Here is an 18,801-nt window from a genome sequence, read left to right on the forward strand (position 1 = left end):
TTTCTGAAAAGTTAATTGCCAGCGAGCATCAGGACTAGCTGCCTTTGCCCCCAGGACAGCTCAGCATCCTCCTGCAAGCAGAGGTCAGGTACCGTGGTTCACAAGACACTGGCACACATTGAATATAACATTTTCCAATATGAAAGAACTGCTTAAGGGATATACCAGCTTGCGTCACATGAATTTGTAGACTTGTTTACAACTAGTAAACCCAGTAGACCTGTTATGGACATTTATAATACATGTCACTGTACTGTGCTATGCCAGCCCAGTCCAAGAGCAGGGACGCAGCAAGTCCTGCTCAGCAGAACATGCTGTCCTCTGCCCTTCTCAGTGTGCTACCAAAGCCCTTAATTGGAATATGATATCATTGCTTTGCCCTACTCTACATTTATCTTTAGCAGAAGAATAGCACAATTACATGGGTCATGAATGCATCTAGACAAATGTGCTGTTTATCACTGGAAATATTTGATTCAGGACTTCATGCCTCACATATACCCTCCGAGGAAATTTAAAAAAAAAATCCAGGCAAATCTCCATGGCCCCTCCATATGCAGCCAGCCAGTATTTATTAATCTTAGGAGCCGTTTAAAGTTTCTTCAAGAATAAAAAAACGGTTTTATATACAATTTAAATACTCTGTATGTTTGATAACCTACATAAAGTTTGTAGGCGACATTTGCACTATGCTAATAATCTATTATCACTAAGTAATTCCCATTTTTCATTCACAATTTATAGTACTATTGAGTCTCCCACAGCATTTTTTTAAAGTTCACCAAGTGTTTAAGCCAAGGAAGAAAGGAAGGTCAAAAGAACATAAGCAACTTGCTGAAGATCTCTACAAAAGGCAGTAAAACGCAGGTGTCTTTGCATCGGCCCAGCACTCTTATAAATATAGACTCATTTTACAGTCATTCAAAGATCAAAGACACAAAGAGTTTGCAAAGAGAAAATAAAAATATATGTACACAGAAAACTTCACACACCAAACCCAAAGACACATGTATCTTTAAAAGGTCTGAATAAAAGCAATATCACTTGCTGACTATCAGAACCTGAGAAATGAACCGTTACTCCACTGAGAAAAGTAGCACCAAACCCCTTGTCTCTGAATCCCACATTAACTTTTGACCAAGACTGATGGGAAGAGAAGTCCATGACCCCAGCAAATTTCGAGCCCCCCAACAGAATGCTCCTCTAACTGTGATCTCTACTAGTGGCGCACCTCTACCATCTGCCTTGCACCTTGAGAGCTAGGAACTTCAGAGCTTTATTGGGATTGCACCCTGCATTATACAAAACTATTAGCTATTTTTCTCACTAGTTGAGATGAGATAGGAAATGTTTTGCTACATCAGCCCAATAAAAAGAGATGTCACAAATCATTATTCTAAGCTGGAAGAATTTAAGGCCCTTCAGCACTGAAATGAGGTGGTCTTTGAAATAAAATCCTCACCAGAGGGTAAGAATACAGATCTCATTTTCTTAATGTCAGAAGGGTAATATCACGAGGGAACAAATAATTTTGTTTCTCACTGATATGCACATACGGAAAATGACTGCCTTCTCACTGGATAATCAAATATTTTTCGTTTAGAGAAACAGAAGTTACCACTGCAATGTGATTTTGGATTCCAGCTTGCTCTTAACCTGATGTTCATTATGTGTACTAACACTGAAGGATTTGTCTAAGATACCTCAAGAGTTGTCTGCACAGACGTTTCCTAGTGTATTTATACATTTAACCTCTAGTACTGAGGTATTCAGTGCTGAAATATTTAACAGATTGTCAAAATCCGGGTAAAAAATGGGTTAAAATGTACTAGCAAACATCTTTGTGAACACAAACACTTACTGCTTCTCAGTCTTCAACTCTTCCAGTACCGTCGCACCTGGTTATGTCTCTGGCAGATTCTCTCTGCTGGCTCTTCATTTTCTTTCCAGATGTGAAACCACGGAACTTCAGTGTTCATTACTGTAAGAGTTAACAAATACACATGCTTTGTTTCTCCACAGGTGAGATCAGAGTGATCTTGTCTTGAGAAACACATACACAGATCATTGCCATTTTAGATACCTCTGGAGCATCTGGAACTTTACAGGTGTTACACCACAGGTCAAACATTGACTGGATGAGCCACTACAGGTGAATGAGGAAACTCAGCACTTCTGAAGCCATCTTAATGATTGCTACTATGTTTGAGTAGTTGTCTTAAAAAAAAAAAAAGAGAGAGAGAGAGAGAGAGAAAGAGAGAGAGAGAGAAGTGTGGCTCCTTTGTTGGTGAAAACAAAAACAACCACAAATGAAAGAAGTCAAAAAACCCACCTTACCTTTGAGTCACAAACCAACTGTAACTACACTCTGGAGAGAACCCAAGCAGCACAAATATCCCTGTTCACCTCGAGGGGCAATACCTGACAACGCCTGTGAAGCAGCCAGGCACAGGAACAGAGGTGAGGAAGGAAAGGCAGAGTGCTTTTAGAACTCAACAGTCAGTGGCTCAACCTGCTGTCAGACAGCAGCAGCGTAAAAGCTCTGGATATCCAAGAGTCCAACAGATGAGGGCTAGGACAGTTTTCATCCCAGATGATGTGTATCTTGGCCCAAATCTCCTGAATCCTCATGAACTTCATCCAATTTTATTTTAATTTTTTTTAGCACTTCAGGAAAGACTAACAGAGTTTTTGTTTTTGTTTTCCCTCCTTGTCCTTTCCCCATCTCTTCTCCCATTCACCCTGAGCTGGAAGAGAACATCTCCCAGCTGAGGCAGCATCCCCAGCCATGGCGAACACCCACGGTCAGCAACAAGAGGAGGTCAGTGCACAAAGTCATTGCAGCTGCTTGAGTCAGCTCTTGGTTTTCCAAATGAAAGCTTTCTCCAGACATTAATAATGCTTCTCTCGGCCCAGCTGCTCACAATCACACAGTCTAATGATGCTGCTGTTGTCACACATCACATTCACTTAATCCTTCCTAAAAGCTGCACAAATATTTGAGAGCAGGGAACCTGCTGCCCTGATGAGTTCCCATGAGCCCTGAGCTGTAGTACCAAGACCAGCTCTGAAAGTGGTGGCTCTCCTGATCCTCTCACCCTTTACTCTCCAAAAGCTATTTCGTCACTGAGGAACATTAAAGCTGAATGTTGAGGTGCGTCAATTCTGGAAGAAGGTAAATGCAGCTCCTGGTATTTGACAACACAACCGCTGCCCTGTATGGTTAAGCATGGTTAGTGTTTGGTGCAGAGATTTAGCTCCAACTCCATTTTTCAGTCAACTGTCCCCATCCCACCAGGCTGCCCAAGAGGGACATGCCCCAGGAAGGGGCACACAGTTTGCACTGATAAATAGCAACAGTTGCCAGTGGGAGAGATTAAGTGTTAAGGTGCTAGGGCAGTTCACCAAAGCACTGTTAAGTGTGTTTGATGAAATCTGAAACCTTGGTTTCAGCACCTCAGTACTGAACACCAAACCCTGGCGAGAGCAGGAAGAAGCACAGCTCACGCTGGTTTAGAGATGCACAGTTTCCTCAACATAGAGAAAGTTCCAAGAGATCAGCTTTGAAACAGTGATTGATGGTTAAATGCAACTGCGACAGCTGATGAACATGGTTCAACATCAGGTCTAGATGAGTGCAATGTACCTTCTCCAGAAGGCTCTTTGCAACCCGAAATTTTCCATAATTAAGGACATTTAAGGGCAGCATCTCACAGAAACAGATGAATTTTGAAACACTTCTTTTCTTGATGTTGCCTTGCAGAGTGAAGGGAAGAACAGAAGCCTGGATGGTTTCTGTTCAGCAACTTTCACTGCATTTGAAGTCTTGAAACCCGTGTGTGTGCTGGCACCTGCTTTCCCCTGCTACAGCTAATCCAACGCCTCACTCAACACACCAGTAAAGCACGGTCCCTGTGTTCCTGCATTCAACGTGCTTGCTGTGGCTGTTCCCCACCACTCTTGTGACAGAGCAGAGGGATAAGTCAGAAGTATCAGGTTTGAGGAATGGAGGAGTGAATTGTAAACGGAAACACATGTAGCATTACTAACATGGCTAAAATGTACCCGGAAGTTTCCCATGACTTGCATGCTTGCCTTCCCTTATATATATTTTTAAATAAAGTTTGGCAGCAGTTCAGCCCTAGGATTAAAATAACCACTTAGTGTCATCCCAAGGAAAAAGCAGAGGACAACTCTATGCAGGGGCAGCTGCTCTGCCCCTACTGAAGGCACAGTTTTGTGCAAGATCTGGAAAGAAATAATCTTTTTTATAGCCATCATTCAGAGACATTCATGCAGCTCCTCCTTTGGACATGCTGGCCTTGGTTTGGAAAGCTCAGTTTGGGAAGATTTTAAAAACTGCGATCAGTGCCTAATGTCAGCGCTGATAACCTGTATTATGCACAAGTCCAAATAAGAAGCAACATTTTAGGTGGTAGCATAAGAGTGCGGAAATGTTCAGTTCAAAAAAAAAAACACAAAACAAAACAACAAAAAAAACCTTGCAGTTAAAAATTGGCTTCTATTATGCTGCTATTGCAAGAGAATCTGGCTTTTCATTTAGAAATAGATTTCCTTCCACAACTATGAGGGCCTGAATGTTTGAGAACAAGAACTCAGTGTTCAGAAGCCAGTAAGCAAATAAAGACCCTGAGGTTTCTCTGTATTTAAAAAAAAAGTTATGACTGAGGCCTGACTCATGATTTTTGAATTCTTGGAGGTAGCAAAGTTAGTAATTCTGTAGTCTCTTGTGGGTTGGGACTTTCATGAGCTTCTTTGCGCATAGCTAACATAAGCTTCACACAAGCTTTTCAACCCCTTAGCCATACTACACTTAAATCTGTTTCATTGAATGTCGTCCAGGAAAAGCTGGTCTGTGACTTTTACAGGAGATATTAATGAATAATACATCTAGCTGTTTTCAGCAAATTCAGTTCTCTAATGAAAACCAAAGGCATACTTCCAGTCTGAGCTCCACTGAGCATCAGTCAGATCTCAGTGATGTAAATCCATGTCCAGAAACAGTGTAGGCCTTCAGCCTGACTTAGCCTGAAGCACATAAAAAGACAAAAGCTTTGCATAAAATGTGATCCCTCACCTTTTTAAAAAGTGATTTCAATGGATTGCCTTACACTATTGGATACTATCTTCCAGTTCAATCACAGCACCTCTGTAAACTTTGCGCTGTATAAGTAATATTTGTGTACCACTTCAAATATCCAAGGTCATTCAGTGCACAAGCAGCAAGAGTCTGAAAGAGTTTCAGACCTACCCCACATGGTCGAACACACTAGGCTGGGAGTGGCTGAGCCTCCAGGACTCACACAAACCATTAACCACGTATAATGGTCACCGCTTTCTACGCTACACTGTCAGCCAGGGCAAACAGATAAGCCTTGCAGTGTGATCCCAAAAGCAGGGACTTGTGTCATGTGGTGCCGACAGTGGCAGCATGGAGTAGGCTGGGCTGCAAGGCCTCTCTCACGAGAGAAAGCAAGAAGCAGGGTTGGTAGATTTGCTCTGCAGTAAATGCCAAAGCTCCTTGCCTACGCTTAGGTATTACCATTCGTGCTGTGGGCCATCTCCATTTCCCACAGTCCGGCGCTCTCTGGAGCATGGCATGCTGCGCCTGCGAGTTGATAAGACTGCTTTATGATCTATGGCAGTTGGTTTTAATTAAAGCTACCTCCTCTGCATTGCTTTTAGTCTTGTGCAGACAGGAACACAAATGATTTCATCTTTGCTGATCTACCAGCTGCCAAGCTCACAATTATGAGCTGTAATTAATAAGGAAGGTTCTTCCACTGCTCCTGCTGGCTCAAGTGAAGTCAGAGGAGGAAAACTAAGGTAAAGATACAGAAGCGACAGCAAACGAAACCTCCATGTTACTACACAGACTGAGCAGAAAACTGATTAAGCACATTACCTTCAAACCTCCCCACTTTGAGAGCTCCTGGAAGGCTGCAGCAGAGCATAACGAGAAGCCAGCCCAATGAAGCCACTCTCGTGTCTGTCTGTCTGTCTGTCTGTGTGTGTGTGCACGCGCGAGCACGTCTGTAGCTTAGGAGTCCCGTTACACTTGGGAGTTATCCTCTGCTCCTCCACAGGTGGGAGGGAGCAATTAGCAGGGCACAGAGGGCATTAACGAACCTCGCTTGCCCTGATCAGCCTCACCTGGGCCATGTACCATCTGCTAAGAGCCATGCTTTGGCTCAGGCTTCAGCTCCCAAGCCATGGCTGAGCTATGCCATGGGTTGTGCCTGGTTCCTGCTACTCCTGACACACTGTCTGACCCTCTTGCGTTGATCTCAGCCTGCACCTGCTGCTCCGAATGATGGTGGGGCTCTCAGGCACCTGCTGCTGTGGCCACCCAGCCCTGTCACCTCGCCTAGGTGCAATGGGTCAGCATAGGTGCCCTCACCTCCTGCCTTGTGCCCCTTCCCGCTGCCCTCTGGTGAGCAGCTGAGGCCGTGTCAGGCACTGCGAAGCCTGGGCCCACCGTGACTGGTCTGAGCTTCAGGGGAGCCCCCGGGCCTGCAGGCAGGGGGAGCATGGAGTCCAGCTGGAGCTGGCCTAGGGCTGCCCTGCAGCACCTCGAGTCTGTCTTGCCTTGGGTACCCCTGCAGGATTTCCTGGTCCAAGCAGCCTGGGAACCTCATCTCCGTACCTTCCATCTCAGCCAGCTCCATCTCCTACACGGCACACAAGGTGGGAAAGCCCCAAGAGGGCTGGTGGATGTTGGGGGTCTGTGGCACGTGCTGTTGAGGCAAAAGTGACATATTGCCTCATGTCAAGATAACCTGAAGAAGTTAGAAAAATACACAGTTTTTGCAAAAAGCCAGGCTTAAACCATAGCTTTTGGTGGGCACAGAACTCCTACGTCACGTTCTCCTCACCCTTACAATATTTTTGAAGTATGCAAAGTTCAAGCAAGCTAGTTTATCTTCAAGGCTACCTTATGGAGAAAAAAAGAAAAAGCATGAAACTTCTGACTCCATATTCCAGGTGAGAAAGTCAAGCAGTCAGACCTTAGTTGTAGGACCATATTTGGCAGAGACACTATTTAAACTCTGTTGCACCAGACCACTGATAAGTAATACTCTCGTCAGAATGGAAGATTGTCTTCCCCATGCAACTAGAACAGCAAGAGACAGGGCTGCTTCCAGCCCTCCTCAGCTGCCAGGTCACTTCTCCCAGCCTCCCTATATTTGAGGGCTCTTAAAATGTAGATTGGAGGCACCACAGCTACAGTCACCTCAAGACTCCCTATGGAGGGTGATGGTGGCAGACATTAGTCTGCCACAGAAGTTACAGCAGGCTCAGTGTGCCAGTTCCTGAACAGTCTATGCTCTGCACCAAGAAACCTTAGTCACGCAAACACACAAACAAGGAACATTAAACCTTTAGGTCCCAGAGAATTTTTTATGGTCACTTCAGGATAGCAGGGACTTTCATCTCTTTAATGTGTGGGATGCATAGTGTGTTATTTCTTGTACATCTCCAGTGTTGTCATAGAAGCAAGTAGCATATTTTTTTTTGATACAAACCTAATTTGGTACATCCCAAGCTGGTACATTTTGTGCTGAGTTTCTGTCTCCAGAAGACAAGAACAGCAATCTCAAGCCTATTTAAACTTTTAGGGAATCACAGCAAGCTGTGTTTTGAAAAGGACCTGCGGTATCCATCTAAAGTCAACACACTTAAATTGCAGGGGGCGGGTGGTTGTACCAGACAAGGACACTGCTCAATAGTTTTTGACTGTTAATGCAGAACTTGGTTATTTATTTGAAAATATCAGGTATTTTTAGAAATTTGTATATTCAGCCTTTAATTTGGGTACCTTTCAACCTTTCAAGAGTACCATTGACTTAGAATTTGACTCTAATGAAAAAACTGAGCAGGCTCAATTCCACGGCTGATTTTTTTTTTTTTTCAGGAATCAAACCCTCCAGCCTTTGCTCAAAGCTTAATTTTGTGATGACTCAAAAGTGCATTTCTGCTGGCAGTCTAGCAGGAATTGCATATCATGCTTTCTGTGTATTGTAGGTGAGGGCTCAGAGCAGGGAGCATTTCCATAACATATGAAACTTCAATCCATGTTTATAATGATGCATGCCATTTATGAGAACAGAACTCCCTCCTATCTAAAAAAAAAAAAAAAAAAAAAAAAAAAAAAAGACAACAAAAAACCACCACTCAGGAGATAAAGTACTATTCAAAGGTATTGCAGAACCAAATGTTTTTCTTCCCACAGAAATTGAAGTCCAGAATAAACAGGACTGCCAGCCTGAACACAGGAATCCATTCAAAATCCATACAAATTGAACTTCCTGGCTACCTTCCTTCTTTCTCACCCAGGTTCCTTGTGTGAAAGCATCAAAGCGAAGAGTGAAAGCATCAAAGCAGTACCCAGCTGGTCCAATCTCCTTCACCAGGAACATCCCCCCATTTTGCACAGCCACCTCGAAAGGTGATGGATGGCGACACTGTCCCTCTCTGAAGGTAAAAGGACACTGTATGCATGTAGCATATGCTCCAGGCTGTGCATGACCAGATATGTGCAGTCTAGCACCAGTCTTCCTTCTGGTACCCTCAAGAAGACTCTTGTTCCCCTCCCACATCACTGCCTACACTTGATGGTGTCTCAGCAGGCATCTACTAAGCTGCAAAGTCCCCTCGTGGGCACATCCTGGGAAAAATCAGTAGTTCTTATTGCTTTCTCTGACAAGAGTCCCTGAATAGTTCTGGTTTCCACTGTCTGTCCTCATACATCTCTGCACCTTCCTGACCTGCTGAGGCTGTGCTGGCAGCTCCACACACTGCTGAGAGCACCAGCTCCCCCAAACCTCCTTATTCCTGCTGAAAAGCAAAACAGGATGCACCGGCCCTTGGAGGTGGACCAGGGGCCTCCTGTGTCCGGCTGCAGCCCAGGATCATGTATGTCTGGGCCAAGTTCTCTGCAGCAGCTTTGGGGTGAATCCAAAGTCAGGTAAAACTGCTCTTGCTTTTTCCAGGGGAAACAGAAGCAGATTTTGCCTTGCAAGTAAAATTATTTCAGATGATCTGGCAAATACACTTTGTGCTTCCCTCTGTGTAAAAGATTATGACCAGGGCTCTTGTGGAGTCATAAATTAAATCTAAAGCTCCAGGACATCACAGTGCTCTCTGACAACAGTGCCTTTGAGGTACTGCTACAGGCAAGGCAGCCTAACAAGACTCCCACCATGTGATTAGCAGGAGTTACCCAGAGGGGCAGCAAACAGCCGTTCAGTAGCAAAGCTGCCTTTTGCTTATATGAACTAGCAGTAATTGCATGCTAAAAGCAAAAGCCATGCACCTCAGTGCAACTAAAGGTTACAGTTCCCATTTTATAAAACAAAAGTACTAAAACTATTGTAAGAGACAAATGCGATAAAAAGCAGACAAAGAGTAAATCTGATGTACAGTGAACATGATTGCTGTTCTCTCCTCCTCGACAAGACAGCCTAGCAGGAATGCAGGTTAATTTGGACTTGCCCCCGGGGAAAGACTGTCAGAGGCTACGAGTGGTTTTCAGGTGCCAAACCAAGAGTACACCATGGGTAAAACTCAATTGCATACTTCAGCACATCAATCCTGTCCTACCAAAAAATGCCTGATGGCAAGCAGAGGTTGCGGAGTCTCCATCCGTGGAGGTATTCAAGCACTGTCTGGACATGGTCTGGGCAACCTGCTCCAGCTGATCGTGATTTGAACAGCAGGGCTGGATCTCCAGAACCTCCTGGAGGTATCTCCAACCTCAACTGCTCTGTGACCTGGTGATCTTTATTGGTTTTATTTCATCCTTCTACTCCTGAATACATCATTGTAACTTTCTTGAAAGGAGTTACCAAACTTTTCAGTAGCACATGGACATGCTTTCAGATCTTTCTTGACTGAGGTTAAGGGAAAAGCTTGACCCTCCAAGAAGCCATTGTAAGTGTGCTCCACCACTCTCTGACCCTTAAGCAAAGTCCTTCCTAAGTCTAGTTTGCAGTTTAATTTTCCATTTTTTGTGTGTGTGTTTTTTTTTTTCCATAAACTGATGTCCCAGTATATTTGTTTTCATTCTTCCGTGTGTAAGGCTGACGGCACGGGTGGCAGAAGGCAGAAATTGGAGAGGACAAAAGCCAAGCATGGGAGAGCTGGGAAGCAGCTTCAGAGTCATTGAGTTACCTCAGGTTGCTGTCACATCCATTATTATTCATTACAATAACCTCCTGCAGACTAACGAACACGTGTCCTATTAGTTCTGCAGTCACCCCAGGGAAAATAAAAAGCTTTGGACAGTGCTAGGAAGGGTTTCAATTTCGAGCCAATTTTATATCATGGACTATTTTCGGTCAGTACTTCTCATTCAGGTCCTTCTCAGAGCTGCTGTTACGGGAAAAATAATTCTTATAGATGACCATCTCTCCTTGTTGCCTGTGGCTTACATCTTGGGTGATAAAAGCACAGTTCATGCCTCTGTTTTCCTTCACTTGATTTGCTCTACAACAGCACCCGCGCAGCCTGATCAGAGCCCTGTCAGGCTGGGTGCTGTACACATCAATAAGAAGTAGCAGACTTTTGATTTTCACCTGCTAAAGAAAGTGTCTCTGAGAAACTGAACCCGCATCTGTTGTGCAATTATTTAAAAATACAATCTAAACTCATTATACTCATAAAGGAAAAATATTAAATATTGTACCAGGGACCTGCACAGTCTAGCTGTTTCCATCCCTCTACCTGTGTCAAACCTTACGAAGGAGCAGGTTCTGTGAAACCATCATCGCAGCCTGGCTGCCTGCGTGGCCTCTCCACAAAAATTTCATAGATTTCATGAAAGCACAAAAAGCTGCTCCTTCCAGTCAGTTGAAATTGAAAAAATAAGGCCACCTGGTTCACTGCAAAGCCGCTCTCTGCCCACAGTTTGACTCCTCTCTGATAAAACACACAACTGACAGCAATCCTTGGTATGGATGCTCCCTTCACAAGGGTTGCTGCAGCACCACTGGAGGAACTGTATAAGATTAAGATCCTTTTGCTATCTTGTGGACCCTCCTTCCATAACCCCTTTCTGGATTTGCAGCCCTGGAGACCAGCTCTTTCCCTTTCCCCACCATCCCCAAGTTCACTTCTGTGGTCCCAGCTTTGCTCATGCTCCCTTTACTGGGCCAGCCTTCATAACCCTGAGCACTGTTTTGTTTCACAAAACACATTTTAGCAAGCATTTCTGTACATTTCAGGCCTGATTCTGACCTGCTGGGAGTTATATCAGTGTCACAGTAAAAGCTGACACTGAACTCCAGCAAGGTCAATAGGGCCAGAATTAGTTAGCATCCCTTTAAACAAAAATACGTATTTGGGAAACCTTATTAAAGACTATATTCAGTCATGTTTTAACATACTTTTTTTTTTTTTTTTAGAACAGAGGTTTTTTAGGGAAGTTAAGGCTTCTGTCATTGTTCTGCAAAGGTAGCTGACCTAGTGTTAATTAACTATGCTTGTGTCACACAACATCACCTCATGCTAAGCAATACAATGACCAGTCTATAAATAAAATAAGAGCTACTGCTAAAATTCACATTCTCGGCTTTAAACTCAAAGATTTCCATGGGACTAAGAGGTCACTTCACTGGCTATATTTATCTCCTTAAAATTAACAGAAAGGAAAAAATAGGCCCTTTCACCCTCAAACTAGAACATAAGGTCAGGATCACAAGCGGTGTTGGCAGGGCTGGGGGTGTCTGGCCGTGTCCGCAGCTCCTCAGAGCTCAAGCGATCTCCATCAAACTATTGGCACCGCCCTTGGCTCCGATACGCTGCACTGAGTGGGATGGAAAACAGTATTCCTCTCATGTCCTGAGCCATCTCCCTGGTGTAGACAAAGTCTTGATGAGACTCAAAAAAAATTAGTCAGTCTTTCCTGTCACTTCCTGGCATGTGAAAGTCAAAAACATCAGGAGAAAAATACTCACCATTTGTTTCCAGAAACCCTGGGGAGCCAGGACGTGAAATCTGGGAATGACTCAGTGGCTCTCCCAGAAAATGGCACTTGTCGCACTTCCAAATATTTCACTGATCTTAGAAGCTGCTACCAGCAAAGGGGTGAACTATCATTTAAGGCATTTACCTACCAAGGGATTTGGCCTGACCTCTCTTTGCAGGCATAACTACTATTAATAGCCATGACGGGAGCTGTGTTGTGCTGAAAGGAAAATAGATGCTGTGCTATTTTGGTATTCATGCTCTCCTCTAGCAGGGCTGGTGCTAGCCCACTTCTCCAGGGAAACTGGTACGATGTCCACTGAAACAAAACCTCCCCTGTGCTCTGTCCTCCTGTGTGAGCCTCCCTTCAGGTGCTCTGCCTGTGCGTGGCAGCAGCGTCGTGCTGTAACAACAGTCGGGTTGGTGCTGGAGGGCCAGTGCTTGTGGAAAAGGCAACAACGAGCTCATTCACCATTTTTCCATGTAGCCAAAGACTCCAAAGGGTCTGGCAAACTAACCAGAAATCATCACGGGAGCCCACATCCACAAAGCAGCCTTCTGTTTTCGGTGAGCACTTTGAAATCTCTCAGAGGGCTGCGGGTGGTGCCTGCAGACGACTCTGGGGTTCGTCTTTTTGCTGCTCCCGTGGCCTGTTTTTCTGTGCTGGGATCATGCACCAGCTAAACCATCAAAGCGGACTTAGCTGGAGAGCAAATAGCAACTTAGATGTTGCACCCCAAGCCAGCACTTGACAAAAGGCTACTTTTTTACTAATTGGAGTCTTTGTTTAGGCAGTTCAAGCATCCTCAATGCTAGAACTGACAATGAAATTATTAGAAAGAAAATCTTGCTTTTCTTGTAATCTGAATGTCCAGTTAAATTATTTCTATAGCTGGAAGATAAATGGAATATGATTTTCTCACATGAACACCTGAAACAGTTAATGAAGATGAGGTTTATGTTCCGCCGGCATAATATAATCCCAAAGGCACAGATAATCCCAAAGAGTAAAACAAGTCAAAAGGCCTACTACACCATTTAGAAAGAGACTTAAATGCCAAGGCAAAAGACCATACTTATTCTGAAGCAAGAACAGCATTTGGTATAGCTGCTTTTGGTGCTATAATCCTCCTCTACCTGTAAACCTTGACTGAATATCAGATGAAATATCAGATGAATATCAGATGAAAACCCAAAGTGATTGGGAAACAGCCAAGGGAAACAGAAAAGATGTGGCCTCAGAAGTCTTTGACACCAGTTATAAATACAAGTGAAAGCAAATCCGAAAACCAGATAAATCTCATCCTTAAGAAACAGGGACCCTGAATACAACCCTTTCACCCCTCTCTAGAAGCTGCGCGGTTGGATTTTCAGAAACACTCCTGCTTAATTCGTCCTCACTAATTCATCCTGGGAGCCTGCCAGCACCCTGCTCAAGTCCGCAGCCATGCTGAGCGGGCTGCAAATTCCCCATCAAGCAAGCGGTCAGTTCTCGCCTGGCTGTGCTCAGCAGCTGCAGTGCAAGGGGGGAGCTGAGGAGGCTGAAGCCACCCTGTGTGCTTTCTCCTCCAGCAAGTCCAGCAAGTGCCCCTGCTAACCAACACCTTTGCCTCCAGCCTTCAGCCAGCAAAAAGGACCATATTTGTACCAACAAACAAGAACCGTCAACTACGGTCTTTGATCATCCTCAGACTAACTCCCACAGAATAATTTTAATTGCAAAAGTCAGTCATGCAGACACACTGCTTGGATTTGTCCCAAGGCCTATGAAATTTGAGGACACTTATTTTTTTCCTTTTTCTTCTTTCTCGTGAAGAAAAACTTGCCATGCTGGTCAGATATACAACATACCTGCGATGCCTCGGGCACTCGGGGCAAGCCGAAAAACCCAGGAAGCGCATACACACACAGTGCTGAGCTTCATCAGCCTGTAAATAGCAGCCATGGTTCTGAAGCTCCCAGAGGAGCAGAGGAAATAAATACCCCTGAGTACCACTAGGCTAAAACAAAACTGGGCTGCCCACAAACTCTTTTGTTTCCAGAGCTGATGATCTCCCAGTGCTATGCCCATACAAAGCCAACGTCCCCAGCTAATTGCACTCTCAACCAGGGTTTGCACCACATCAAATCCACGCAGCAGCATGTGTCAGCAAACCAGTGAAAAAACAGCAAAACCAGTAGCCACAAGACTATTTCTAAAGCTTTTCCCACCCAAAGCAGAGAGAGCTGTGCTGCCCAGATGGGACACAGCCTCTGCGGCCAAGGCAGTGGCAGAAGCCAAAGCTCCTGCTGTGGGGTGCGGTGCGGCCGTGGTTCCCCACGGGGCTGTGGAAGAGGCTGCTGAGTTTGAGGCTGCTCAGTGGAATCTGGAAGGATTTTTTTTTCCGCCTACGGAAACTTCTGTGGCAAAAGGAGTTAGAGAGGGAAAAGCCAGTTAAACTTCAGCCATCCTCTATGGATGGTAAACTTAGAAACAGGAGTAAGACACATAATTTAGAAAACCAGGATAAAAAACAAGCCAGCTGCTTCCCCCAGAGTGCAGCCCTTCCCCGACAGCTCAGTGTAACTCTCCTATTTACTTTTCATCCTCTCCCAATATTTATTTTTATGATTATTGCTTACCAGGACAGCCACATGGACTAATTGCCATGTTTTGAGCACAGTCTTTTATGGCTAAGCCATGAAACTCACTGAGTGTAACTTCTGACCCTGCAATGTGTCTTTCCAAAACCAAATTTGAGGGCTCAAAAACTAGCAAAGCGGGAAAGAATGGGATGTGAGTTGCCAAGTATTCGTGTGCAGACAGACTTTGGTGACTAGTAGTATCTACATTGTGGTGTGAAGAGACCTTTGACAAATATTTCACCAAGGTTTTTGGGACAAGAGCGCACCAGGACCTGGTGAAATTGAAGGTCCTGACGTACCAAAGGAGCTATGATTGCCTATGCAACAGTGAAAATTAATATACCCCTAATTTGGTCTCAGTCTAAACTAAACTGAAATGAATGCTGCAGTCTCATCTCACCCTAGACTGGCTTCTAGTTGACAGCTCTGAATAATTCAGTAGAAAGCCTCTCCTGACAGTTACTGCTGCAGACAGCTCCCTGTGAGACCGGCCCATGCGATACGCACACTGCAGATCCTCACCCGGCCCGGCAGCTGCTGCCTACGCAGGGCAGCGGGGAGGGCAGCGCTGCTATGGGAAGAGAGGGGCTCGCATGGTTGCCTTGCCTAGTAAAAAAAAAAAAAAAAAAAAAGAGTTCTGTTTTTCACGTTGATTAGGCACTTCCATGTGATAAAGGGAAAAGGCAACAAGCCACATCTACACGTGCATCCTTCTTCACTGTCTTAAGAATAAACCCTGTCAGTCAGTGCAATGTGTAGCTTTAACAAATTAATTGCTGTGGTTAAAAATCTCTCCTACTGAGCAAGGTTTTGGTTAATAAGAACAATAGAAATCAATACATTTAGGAAGATGCTCTCCTGTTTCTTACAGCATCTCTTCCAAAGAAGACGTTTCCTGTAAACAGAGTTGCAAGAACGTACTGGGGTGTACTGAAATAGCTCGGGTCTTCAGTCACGTTTTGTTCTGGGGTCTGACAACAACCAAGTTCTCCAGGCACTTCCATCATACTGTTACACACTGTCCCAGCTTCAGGAATAGCTGAGACCAAGCAACGAGCTAGGGGAGATCTTGGTCTAATGAAGGAAAAACCATGGGGACCAGTGGAGCAGGAGAAGCAGGGGAAGGAGGAGATGTATCAAGGAGTGGGGCAAGGGAGTTGGGCTGGCATGGGGTGGAAAAGTTTCGCAGCAAAGAATAGCTGATATACGGCCTCCATGGTGTGCAGAGAGTGAAGGGTATTTGCAGGGGTGTTCAGTCTAATAAAAGAAAACTAGAATTAAGTGGGCAAGAAAAATGATCCAGACTGAATGGTCCCAGCTCTCTCAGTCTCCTCATATGTCAGATGCTCCAAACTCTCAGTCGTCTCTGCAGCCCTTCACCGGACTCACTCCAGCATGTCCAGGTTGCTCTTGTACTGGGAGCCCAGCACTGGACCCAGCACCAGTGCTGAGCAGAGGGGAAGAATCACCTCCCTTGACCTTGCAACACTCTGCCTAACACACCCCAATTGGACTTCATGTTCAAGTTGTTGTGCACCAGGAACTCGAGGTCCTCTTCTGGCAAGCTGCTCTCCAGCTGTTTTGCCCCCAGCAGGTGCTGGTGCAATGGGCTTGGTTCTTTCCCAGGTGCAGGACTTTGCATTTCCCATTGCTGAATGTCATGAGGTTCCTGTCTGCTCAGGTCTCCAGCCTGCCCAGGTTCCTCTGGATGCCCGCACACCCACCTGCTCTGTCAACTGCTTCTTCCTGCTTTGTGCCATCTGCAGACTTGCTGAGGGTGCTCTCTGCCCCATCATCTGGGTTATTAATGAGAGTGTTAAACAGCATCATCCCCAGCGATGACCCCTTGGGTACACCACCTGGCCTCCAGCTGGACTTCATGCCACTGATCACAACCCTTTGACACTCATGACAAAATCACCCGTGTTGGTCTGCCCACCCATTCTGACCCCTAAGTTCCCAGCTGGCTTATCTCCCATTTGCAGGCAGAACTCCATGCTTTCCCCCTGCTCTCTCGCTGCCCTTCCTGAGCATCACGTACCCATCCACCACAGCATGTCGACTGTGTGAGCTATCTTACCATTCCTCTGTGATGCCGACGAGCTCACAGCACTGCAGTTCATGCAGGCTGCTAATTCCTCCTGTTTGTTCCCAAGCTGTGTCCATGCCTGGATGAGCAGGTTCCCCTCCCCTACATCTCTTCATCCATGACCTCTTCATTGCTTTGCTGCCAGCAAGCAGCTGTGAGGGCCAACGTCCAAGTCCCTCTCCTCTGAGAGCTGCTTGACACCGACTGCAATCAGCTACTCCGTGAGCACAAGTGCAGAGGTTTAGGCACATGCTGAAAGGTTGCAGCCTTGGTGATGGTCCAGGAAGGTACTGATCAGCATGGAATGGGATTTCATGGTATGGCAGGGAGCTTGTCTTGAATTCCCAAATAACGGAAAGATCAATGTTATACTGGTGCTGTTAGATTTCCAAATTCAAGTGCTCATATATCCAGAAGTGCCAGCATTAAAGTTTCATATCCAACTTAAATCTGTTCTCTCAGCCATTGATCACAAGTTCACACTCACATTTTTTTCCCCGAGGAGACAAAATTCTTTCAGAAATGTGGTTAATGTGTGGTTTGATGGGACATTGGCTTCGGCTGCAAGAGTACTTAAAGGTCCCAAATCCTTCTACGACCAGCTGCTAATCAAGAACCGCATCTCTGCAACAGTTTTTTTTTATTCCCAAATTGTGTCAGGACAATGTTTTTGCGACCAGGTTGTCAACCCAGTAATGAAATTGGTTTGAAAATGAACATATTTGTCCTGAAATGCAGTATTTCATCGGGTGTACTGGATGGGTGAGCTTAGTGTTAATGTTTGAATAAAAAGGGTTGCATAGGGATAGAAACTGTTCTGTGGGACCTATTCTTTGCTGTAGAGTGAGACAGAGCCCACAGGAAGATAAAGAGTAACCTTACAGTCCAGGCAATGGAAAGCATCTCTGGGAGAACAGCAATTTGGTCCTACAGCTGCCATCACTGCCACTCTTACTTAGGTTTCTTACAACACCTTTTTCAGAGACAGCAGCTAGCTAATCACTCCCTAGATTTCTGCTTACTGACTGGAGATCCTCCTTGGTCAAGTTACAGATATGTCCATCATTTGTTACTGCAACTACAGCATGAGAGCTTTGTCAGTACTACTGACAGTAACGTAGGATTTTTCTGGAGAGTCAGAACCTGGGCAGATGGACATTCAAAACCAACAGAGAGTTGTGACTTTAATTTTAGGAGCTATAGTTCCTTATCCATAAGGCAATCACAATCCCAGTCCCCAGCTTCATGGGGGGTAGTGAGGATTAATGCTGGTGCAGCACGAGGCAGTGGACTGAGCAATGCCATTCACCAGAACGTGAAGGAATGAATAGCTCTGTCTCAGATCAGCCTTTCAATCTTGGGCTGAAAACAGAGAATGGGATCAGTCACCAAATAATTAGAAAGAAGCAGGCTGTCACGTTGACTTGGCATTAAGTGCTCATCTAAAGATTAAAGAAAGGGTTCTGTTTAAAAACTGGATGAACTTGCAAGGGAGCTGGAACGAAGTTGTGATATGCCATCCTAATACCCTTTTCTAACTTCTGAGTGGCTGACTTTTTCAGAGTGACTAATTAAAATAAGTCAAATGGCCTGTAGCTAAGTTTTGGTGACTCCTCTTCACTTAGGGACCAGTTAGTACCAGATCAGTGTAATGAGCAGTCAGTGTGTGTCATTCCTGTACACTTCATCCCCACAGAGATTTCCTGCCACTGCTGCAAATATGTTGTTTGCAGGGAGATCAATGGCCTTAACAGTTCGCCTTTAGGCTCCATGGGAAAGCAATTGCAAGGGGAAACACAGAGAGGTCTTCTTTTGTCAGACAGACTCTGGCAGCTTTTCAAACTGGCAGCTTCCAATTACAGGCAAGGAGAAATCTTTTAACCTGTTTTCCTGGGGAAACAAGGCTGATATGATCACATTGTGTGCCAGTCCTCCTGCAAGACCTTTAGCACCCCTAATAGCTTCAACCAAAGCTAGCTAGCAAGCTGGCATAAAGATCTTCAAAAAACGAAGCTTCTCTAATTTTCATAAAAATAGAGCAGCATGTAGAGAAAATTAACACTATGAATGCTCCTGCAGGAGAAAAGGCAGGAAGAACT

General features: G+C 45.0%; 1 protein-coding gene across 6 annotated transcripts in view; it reads right to left on the reverse strand.

The window, feature by feature from the left end:
* LOC308199001 (uncharacterized protein) overlaps positions 1-18,801 on the reverse strand; it is a 128,410-nt gene that overhangs the window by 85,654 nt on the left and 23,955 nt on the right. For 3 of the 6 annotated variants that reach the window (XR_013954318.1, XR_013954320.1, XR_013954322.1), the window contains exon 5: positions 1,862-1,981. Coding sequence is in view for 1 of the 6 variants with exons in the window: in XM_080602362.1 (XP_080458488.1) it covers positions 1,899-1,981; positions 5,927-5,975 (132 nt within the window). In the remaining 5 variants the exon portion in view is untranslated. Of the gene's footprint in view, positions 1-1,861; positions 1,982-5,926; positions 18,799-18,801 lie in introns of those variants that run through there. The other 3 variants (XR_013954321.1, XM_080602362.1, XR_013954319.1) reach the window with 3 other exon arrangements.

Source organism: Anser brachyrhynchus (assembly GCF_964034855.1).
Source record: "Anser brachyrhynchus genome assembly, chromosome: 8".
In the NCBI taxonomy this organism is placed as follows: domain Eukaryota; kingdom Metazoa; phylum Chordata; class Aves; order Anseriformes; family Anatidae; genus Anser; species Anser brachyrhynchus.